The sequence below is a fragment of the Poecilia formosa genome, unplaced genomic scaffold (genome assembly GCF_000485575.1).
Source record: "Poecilia formosa unplaced genomic scaffold, Poecilia_formosa-5.1.2 Scaffold72, whole genome shotgun sequence".
Taxonomy (NCBI): Eukaryota; Metazoa; Chordata; class Actinopteri; order Cyprinodontiformes; family Poeciliidae; genus Poecilia; species Poecilia formosa.
In genome coordinates, this window is record NW_006800011.1 from 1,773,871 (window position 1) to 1,783,725 (window position 9,855).

Consider the following 9,855-nt stretch of genomic DNA (forward strand, 5'->3'; position numbering starts at 1 on the left):
TGTAGGAGCTGAACCAGAACCAGAACCAGAACCTGGTACTGGGTCATGATGAGTTGGAGGATTTTAGTGTTGAAGCATCAATCATTGATTATAGATTTGTTCCTGTCAGATTCCAGAAGCTGAGATTCACTTTTCTAGACTGGGTTGAATGACCTTTGACCTGCTCCACCTGAGGGTCATGATGGTCGTGAGTGGACTCATTGCAGAACAGCTGAGGTGATGAATAGATGGTTGACTATTAAATGAAAAATGAAAGTAAAACAAGAACTTAGAGAAATGACCAGGAGGACAAAGGAACCAGGCAGATGGAGAAAAACTGGTTAAAACAGGAAGAACCAGGAAGGAGAGAGAGGAGAGGAGGATAAATACTGAGAGAGAGAAAGATGGAACAACAGACCCAGATGATTTACAGGGAGAGAAAGAATCAGAGAGAGAGAACAAGGAGACAAGGAGAGTAAACTACCAGAGAAAATGAATCCAACTGAAACAATCAGGAACTAGAATGAATAAATAATCTGGAATAATTGAGAATGAACTGAACTAAAGTCAAACAGAAACAAGGCTGATCTCATCAAAATGAAAATAACTGAGGCAAACACACATTAACAATAATAAAACTATTATTATAATAAGCCAAACCAGCCCAGAATCCTGACAATGAGGGGATTTCTACACACTGGGGGTCCGAATGCCGTCTGGTTCTGACCTCATATTATCAGTGAATCCCTATTTTATATCATGAGTAGTGGTGGTAGGAGGTGAGGAGAGACGCTGAAACCCAGTGAAGATGATGATATGTTTAATAATAATGATGCTCGGACAGTCCAATACAGGCAGCAGGGCAGAGCGGGACGGAGACTCAGGACCGGTAGCAACTGAATTTCAACAAAGACCGACCAATACGAGCAAACGCCGACACAGGACTCGACAGTTCAACTGTGCCGGCAGACGAACTAACAGACATTTAGACAAGGACCGACAAAAGACAACAGGTGGACATAAATACACACGGGATAATCAAGGGAACGAGACACACCTGGAGACAATCAACGGGGGATGCAGAGACTCACAGGGAAACACGGATCATGACATTTTAAAGAGATTAAAAACATTAAATGACTAATCAGTATTTTATTTCCTTCCATGTTCCTCTTTAGCAGCAATTTGTCCTATTAAAAGAAGCTTTAATGTGACCAAAGCAGAGGAATAAAAGTCTTTACCATGAAGATCCTCAGAGTGGATCAGTAGAATATCAGCCAGACGTCTGCAGTTTAGTGGCAATAAAACTTTCACATCACAAACATCAGCAATAAACTAAAACATGGTAACTTACTGTAATCGTTGTAGTTTACATTGTGGATTCTGGAGGAAACCACAGAGCTCCTTCACTCCAGAATCTTTCAGGTCTTCGTTGAAGCTCAGGTTCAGTTCAGTCAGATGTGAGGGGTTAAAGGTCAGAGCTGAGGCCAGAGAAGAACAGCTGATCTCTGACAAACTGCAGCCATCCAACCTGAATAAAGAATAAAAGATGTGAGCTGAAGCCAACAGGATGCAGGTTAACCAGTCCAACAGAACCAGTTAAAGAGTCTCATGACTATTAATGCCAACAAGCTGCTGCTTCAATAAAGACCTGCTGACTTCAGCTCTTAAACTCTGTCAGCTCCACCAGCAGCTCCATCACTACAAACTCAGCTTCTGCAGCAAATCAGTCAAGTTTCACACAAACTAACAATCAGGAGGAAATATGAAGCATCAATCAGTGATTATTGATTAAACTGTCAGATTCCAGGAGCTGAAATTAAACATTATAAACATTCTAGTCAGGAATTTTTCCTTTTTCTAAAAACAAAACAACAATCAGTGAATTTCTAGATGGAGCTGCAGATGCAGCCTTGACTTTTATTTTGTGTTTTCCTGTTTCCTGCCTGCAGCCTCTTCTCCATGACAGCAGCTCTTAACCATCAGGACTGATCTCTGGTCAGTTTCTCTGGTCCAAACAACAAAAATGAAAACAAATTTATTTTCCAATATAAGATCAAAAAGGTCCAACACTGCGGAAACCTTTCCTTTGAAGCTGCTCCATAGTTGACTCTGTACCGTAAAACATCAAGAATTCGTTTGGCAAATGCTTTTGACAGATTCGCTTCCTTATAAACACAGTTTGGCGCGTTAATGTCATTTCGAAACAGTTCCTGTATCGGTCACGACTTACTGAAACCAATACGCGCACCGACACGGGTTTTGGTCTGTGGGCTTCATGCGCCAACGCATCAGTGTTGCCGGACCCATCACTAGATATTGTTCATTTACCTGAATATTTAAGGTTTACCGTTAATTAATAGCCTGTTTGTTCACGTGCGCACTGAAGAGCTACACAACGTGGGTTTTCATGTCGTGTTGATTTAGAAGGGAATGTTTGTGTAACCTTCATTATTGTAGTCAGTTTAGTAAGTGTGATATTATTTCAGTTTATTATTCAGACACTGTGAATTATTTATGTTCTGCATCCACCTCCCAGATCTGCATCAAAGCTTTTCCATCTACTTCCCTCTGAATCCGTCCCTCAGTCAGTTTCCTCTCTGGACGTTCCTCTGACTTCCTGCTGCTTCTATTCGCTGCAGGCTGAGCCGCCATCACTGCTGCTGTTTCCAGACTCTGAACGTCTGATGACAGAAAATCTACAAAGTCTGGACTCTGGTCTGACCCAAAACCAGACTGCAGTCTGTCCAATGAGGAACCCAGAAAAATCCAGTCAAGCCCCAACATTTAGAGCTGAAAGTGTGAAATGTTCCTCTGACCTGAAAGCTAAACCAACAGCAGCCATTGTAATCTAAACATTTAATGAAAATTCATCAGAAACTGATCAGATTATTGGGATCCAACCATGTGGACAGACTGATGACTGAGTGAAACTTAACATGTTTGGCTGCTGGGCCTGAGAACAAAGGAACTAAATATCCTCCATGTCTCAGAAATTATTATTCATAGAAAGTTGAATGGAAGGAAAAACTGTGGTGGGAAGATGTGCAACAGGGACATCTGATAGGATTGTCCAGCAGAACCCATCCAGAACCTGGAGGAGCTTCAGGTCAGAACATCTGGATCCACTACAGACGGATCAGAACCTGAGCTACAGGAATCTGACTGGGTCTGACCAGAACGGTACTCAGTTTATCTTCAGATGAAAGTAAAGTTTTTATTTAATTTGAAAATCAAAGTCCAAGGTGTCAAAGTGAGAAAAACTGAGAAACAAAGTTCAATAATCTGAAAGTCTGAAATAAAAAGTAATTCATTTACTGGGTAAAAAAGTTTTACAAATCATATTCTGATATCTTGATAAGTTGTTTTTGAAAAACAGAATAATTTTATTAGCTAAAAAGTATTAAAATTTTAGTGACTGATTTTATGGTACAAGAAGAGAAAACAAACCTCAAACTCTTCACTTTGCAGACTGGATTCTCCAGAATCTCACAGATGTTCTTCAGTCCAGAGTCTCCAAGGGTTCCACATTTATTTATGTTTATCTCACTTATTTCCAGTTCAGTCAGATGAGGGTTGGACTTCAGAGCTGAAGCCACAACTTCACATCCAGCCTCTGAGAGTTTACAGCCACCAAGTCTGTGATGAGAGAAGAAATAAAGTCAGTTCCAATTAAATCAAATAAACAGATTAAAATAAAACAGTGATGTCATCATTTGATGAATTTACCGAGTTTGACGAGAAACAGAATCTCTGCAGTTCAGGATTAAACTCAAGGTTAAACTCAGGTTCTGGTTCTGATCATGTCTAACTAATTGTCTTAAAGGACTGTCATGTAGTTTGTTCCCTTGTTCAAACTGCAGCCATGACTAACTGACAAAGAAGAATTAGAAGTTTCTCCTGAAATCCTCATCGGCTCTTTCCTGCCATGAAATCATCCCCTCCAAGAGGTGAGGGACGGTTCATGAGGTGGGGGTAAGGATTGTGTTAAATTAAAATGAGGTCAATGACTTTCATTTATTGTTCCGTTAACTGATTTATAGTTTATCGCGACAGGTCGCTCAAAGTACCCAGATGTGTTCTTGCTCCGCCCATTTTATCGAGGACGCATCGATGCATCCTTCTGCAGACTTGAGCCAGCAAGATATCCCACAATGCAATGCGCCACCAGCAGCGGTACATGGAGAAGGTGGGTACAGAAATGTATTGCACTTTTACCACCATTAATTGCTACAAAAACTCATTTAAATTTGTTTTTAAGCGAGACCTCATAGTAAACTGTTTTATTCAGGCAGCTCTTCAGGTGAACAGACTACAGCTCCAGGTTTACTTCCAGCTTCCTAAAAGCTCCCAGAGATTCTCTCCATCCCTCTGTCCTGTCATTTTCCTCTTCACCATCTTCTCATCTTAGAAATCAATTAGATTATGGTAATATTTGCTCTCGATTAGATAGTCTTAGTATCAATTTCCTGGAGTTATTGGTTTATTATCTGCTTGTTTTACTGTTATTAAGACATTCCTATAAAACAGTATTTGTCTCTTTCTATGCTGGTATTTTACAAAAGTAAACTTGATTATGATAATAAAGGAAACAAATGTGTTAATCAGTGTTTAGTAGTTATTGTAAAATAATCATCCAGTTGTGTGACAGGAACTCTGGCCTTGTGAACTCGGCAAGAAAAGACTTTCAACTCTTCTTTAGATTTGTACTTGCCAAGAACACAAAAACGTACTTGAGTATTGAGAAATGGTCCTGGACTCACCGAGCCTTTCTGCAGTTCCTCACAGCTGGAATCAGTCTCAGGCGTCCCTTCTCTGATGTTTTGTACTTTTCCAGGTCCAACTCATCCAGAACTTCCTCTGACATCTGCAGCATGAAGGCCAGAGCTGAACACTGGATCACTGTGAGCTTCTCTGATCTGTTCTCTGATTTCAGGAACTGTTGGATCCCCTGAAAAGCTGAGAGATCGTTCATCTCCACCAGACAGTGCAAAATGTTGATGTGTTTATCAGGGGATGAAAGGTTTCTTCCTTTCTTCAGATTATCTATGATTCTCTGGATGGTTTCTGGACTGTTCTCTGTCTGACCCAGCAGGCCTCCTAGCAGTCTCTGGTTGGACTCCAGAATGAGGCCATGAAGGAAGCGGACAAACAGGTCCAGGTGGCCATTTTTACTCCTGAGGGATTTCATCATGACTTTCTCCATCCACTCATCCAGAGATGTTTCATTGTATGTTTTTCCCAGGAACTTCTTCATCACCTCTGAGTTCCTGGTGGTGAAACAGTGGAGCATGTAGACTGCAGCCAGAAACTCCTGGATGGTCAGATGAACAAAGCAGTAAACTGGTGTCTGGAAGATCAGATTCTCTCTTTTGAAGATCTCTGTACAAACTCCTGAGTACACTGAGGCCTCTGTGACATCCAGACCACACTGCTCCAGGTCTTCTTGGTAGAACATGATGTTTCCCTTCTCCAGATGTTCAAACGCCAGTTTCCCCAGCTTCAGAAGAACTTCCCTGTCTGCCTCCATCAGCTCCTGTGAACTTGTCTCATGTCCTCCATGGTACTTGTTCTTCTTCCTCTTTGTCTGGACCAGCAGGAAGTGTGAGTACATGTCAGTCATGGTCTTGGGCAGCTCTCCTCTCTGCTCTGAGGTCATCATGTTCTCCAGAACCGTAGCAGTGATCCAGCAGAAGACTGGGATTCCACACATGATGTGGAGACTCCTGCAGGTCTGGATGTGGGAGATGATTCTGCTGGACAGCTCTTCATCACTGGACCTCCTCCTGAAGTACTCCTCCTTCTGGGCGTCGGTGAAGCCTCGTACTTCTGTTGCCCTGGTAACACATGAAGGAGGGATCTGATTGGCTGCTGCAGGTCTGGTAGTTATCCAGATGAGAGCCGAGGGAAGCAGCTTCCCCTTGATGAGGTTTGTCAGCAGAACTTTGACTGATGATGTCTGTGTGACGTCAGAAACCAGCTGCCTGCTGCTGAAGTCCAGTGAAAGTCTGCTTTCATCCAGGCCATCAAAGATGAAGAGCAGTTTGCATTTAGCCAGCTGCTCTGCTGGGAGCTTCTGGAGTGTTGGATGGAAAACATGGAGCAGCGAGAGAAGACTGTGCTGCTGATCTCTGATCAGGTTCAGCTCCCTGAACGACAGCAGAACCACCACACTGACATCCTGGTTCTCCAAGCCCTCGGCCCAGTCCAGAGTGAACTTCTGCACTGAGAAGGTTTTTCCAACACCAGCGACGCCGTTGGTCAGAACCACTCTGATGGCTCCATGTTGGTCAGGGAAGGATTTAAAGATGTCCTGGCACCTGATTGGAGAGTCATGGAGGTTCTGGATCTGGGAAGCTCTCTCCAGCTGCTTCACCTCATGTTGGGTGTTAAACTCTTCACTCTGACCCTCTGTGATGTAGAGATCAGTGTAGATCCTGTTGAGGAGGGTTCTACTTCCTGTTTCATTACTTCCTTCAGTCACACATTCACATCTCCTCCTCAGACTGATCTTATGTTCCTCTAGAACCTCCTGCAGACAAACATCTGCTGAAACACAGAAGAAAAGAGAACTGAAGTAAAAAACATGATTTATTGTAATTCGACTGGAACAAAACCATCTGGAACATTAGGAGGTGTTATCATTATAAGGTCTCTGACTTCACAGGATGTCATGCTAAACAACCAAATTAATACACAGAACCAGAACATGGTTCTATCGTCAGACAACAGATTTCTGTTTTGTGGCCTTTGTCTGTTCACTGTCAGGATCTGACGCACAAAGCAGATCAGATCAATCAATCAAATTTTATTTGTATAGCACATTTCAGCAGCAAGGCATTTCAAAGTGCTTTATATAATTAAAATGAAAACAGCATGTGACATTGAATAAACAGTGAGAAAGAGATTTTGAAAAAGATAAAAAAGATAAAAACATTAAAACCCCTTTTAGGACTTCAGTTAAAAGTCGTTTAACTGGGACTCAAACCCTTTGGGACTTTAGTCAAAAACACCGTTTGACAAGGACTCCAACCTCTAGGTTTTTAGTTGAAACGCCGTCAACTGGGACTCTAAACCCTGTAGAAATTTAGTTAAACGTCGTTTAACTGGGACGTTTTCCGGGGGCTTTACATCATTAAAACGTAGACAGTGAGAAAGAGAAATAAAAAGAAATTAATAATAGATAATGAGTAAAGACAAAAACATTAAAAACATCAAAACCCGCACTCTAACCCTAATTTAGCCATAAGCAGCTCTAAACAGGTGGGATTTAATTTGAGATTTAAAGACACCCAGTGTTTCAGATAAATTAATGCTGACAGAAACACAGTCATTAAATGCAGCAGCTTTAAGCAACATCAACTCTTCTGCATCATGTCCTCATTTAGATGTTTCTATCTGACCTTCATCCATGAACAGCAGCTAAACAGGCAGAATATATAATTATATAATCTGTAATTTATTGTCAGAATAAATCAGGGTTTTTCCCTCTTTCTGTAAAAGCAGCAGGTTGTTTTTTTTCCATTTTTTGTTTTCATTAATCAGAATAACCTCCAGTCTAAAGGTGATGTTCAGTTTTAAAGCATAAACAACTGAAACAGATCCATTTTAAATCAAACCCAGCAGGTTGTTTGGTTGAACACATTCGATCCATTTACAGCTGGAAACAGATTTAGCTGAAATAATTGATCACAGAAAGACGTTTAACACCTTGAATTTCCAAATCCCATCTAAAGACGTTGAATTGGTTCAACAGACAACAGAAGAAGCTCTGATTGGAGGTGTTCAGTCTCACCTGGAGCACAGCTGCTCTGATTGGCTGTCAGCAGTCCAGCTCCTGTTCTGGGTCGTTTCCCACACTGGGGACAGGAGGAGGGTCCAGATGGAGCACACTGGTCCCAGTAGGACCTGATGCACCATCTGCAGAACCAGTGTCCACAGCTGGTAGAGACCGGATCCATCAGAACCTTCTGACACAAAGCACAGCAGGACGGCTGCTCCTCCTCACCAACGCTGCTCCTCTTCCTCCCTCTGTGAAGACATTTCTTCATCAATGAAACTGTTCACTAAATACGGGTGAAATGATGAAGATGTTCATGAAGGTCCAACACAATCAGTAAAATCATAATAATTGGAGATATGGTCAATATTTATGGTTTTGGGAATGAGACTCAGCGCTGTCAATCATCCTCATGTAAAGACAACCGTTGAGCCGCCTGCATCATTGGCCATGCTAACTAGCATTAGCATTCATGACAGGTTCTAATATCAGGAAGAATCTGCAGCATAGCAGAGGATAAATAAAGGAGTGGAGGAGGGGGATGAGCAGCACCACATAAATGGTGACTGACAGCTCTAAGACCCGCCTCCTGTCTCTGATTGGGTGTTTCTAGATGGAGCTGGGAGAAGGCAGAGGAGATCTTTACACAGACTATCAGTCTCAGGCCGTCACAACATAGTGACAGTTTTTTTTAACTTTATTTTTTTATTTATTTTTACCAAAAACACATTCCCACAGTTACATTCTTCCGTCTCTTACTGACACATCTTCAGCATTGTAACTTGACAAAAGATGAGACAACAGATGTTCTAACAAGTGTAATAATGAAAACACAACAACAGAGTGAAATGAAAAGACAGGTAACAGCAAAATAAAGTAAACACAAAACACACGATTAGATCCCCTCTGAGGTAAGATGGTCCACACCTTCCTAACCACAATGATATTTTAAACCGACCCAAAAGTACACAGTGACTGCAGAAAGGTAATCCTGTTAATGTGTCACTGAATTAATAATGGTATGACAGGGCTCCACCTTATATTAAAGACTGCTTTTGGAAGCCTTAGGGAATATGTGATTTCTTCCATCAAATAAATGTCCCAAACTTTTTGTATCCATGTGTTATATGTAGGAGGCCCTGGCTTCAGCCACCTGATGGTAACGCATTTCAAAGCTGCCGTAAGCAAGATATTTAGAAGATATTGACCACCCTTTCTGTCTATTCCATCGGGTATTTCTCCCAAAACTGCCACAAGGGGGGGTTTTATGGAACATCTCTCCTGAAAATTACCTTGAGGGCTTCAAAAAGCTCCTCCCAGAACACAATTAGTTTAGGACAAGACCAAAAGATATCCATAGCATAGCATAGTGACAGTTTTAACAAATATGTAAAAAATTTTTTATAAAAGTTACATACTACAGCTTCAAAGGTCAAGGGTCAAAGTTGAGTGGATTAGTTGACACGTCGTCCTCCAGGATCCAATGATTGGAACCTGGAGGACTGTTCCGCCATCCTGGACCCATAAGGAGACACTTGGCCTTCTTATGGTTATAAAACATTTAATCATTTTGGGAACATTGCACACTTAAAGACTTGACTGGTAAAAAAACTAAACTAAAAAAATCTCTCATAACTGCCAACATAAAATTATGAACAAATGATGGTCAAAAATAGTTTCTGCCATAATTAGACCTCCTGCTGTGAGGTTACCAGTGACTCCATTTAACTGTTCATGATGCCACTCACTGTGACTTTAAGATATTACAAAAAACACCTCTAATTATAACAAAGGACTTACTTTTGGTCTGGGATTTACCTACTAACATTTTACCCCTACACTCTGAATTGTTTTATGCATGGGCAGTTTATAGTGTCTCACACATCCTTGTAACAGACGACTTACCTTTGGTCTGGGAATCCAGGATAATTACTGAAGCCCACAAGAATATCTTTGGATCGGTCACTCCTCATAGAAACACCGCTGGGTGATGGACAGACTGCTCTGTTCTCGTCTGGATTCATCCTCAGGTTCCACTGAGTCTCCTACTGTGAAGCCCATCTGAGAGGGAAACAGAGACACTCAGTCACCATGGG

The 9,855-nt window shown here is 41.5% G+C and overlaps 1 protein-coding gene across 6 annotated transcripts in view; it reads right to left on the reverse strand.

The window, feature by feature from the left end:
- The window catches only part of LOC103140528 (protein NLRC3-like), a 29,979-nt gene that overhangs the window by 964 nt on the left and 19,160 nt on the right, over positions 1–9,855 (reverse strand). For 3 of the 6 annotated variants that reach the window (XM_016673246.1, XM_007555710.2, XM_016673247.1), the window contains 5 exons: positions 9,665–9,820; positions 7,775–8,010; positions 4,743–6,528; positions 3,430–3,618; positions 1,334–1,510 (listed from right to left, as the gene is read on the reverse strand). In XM_016673246.1, the coding sequence (XP_016528732.1) occupies positions 1,334–1,510; positions 3,430–3,618; positions 4,743–6,528; positions 7,775–8,010; positions 9,665–9,783 (2,507 nt within the window). In that variant the 5' untranslated portion in view covers positions 9,784–9,820. Of the gene's footprint in view, positions 1–1,333; positions 1,511–3,429; positions 3,619–4,742; positions 6,529–7,774; positions 8,011–9,664; positions 9,833–9,855 lie in introns of all 6 variants that reach the window. The other 3 variants (XM_007555711.2, XM_016673245.1, XM_007555712.2) reach the window with 3 other exon arrangements.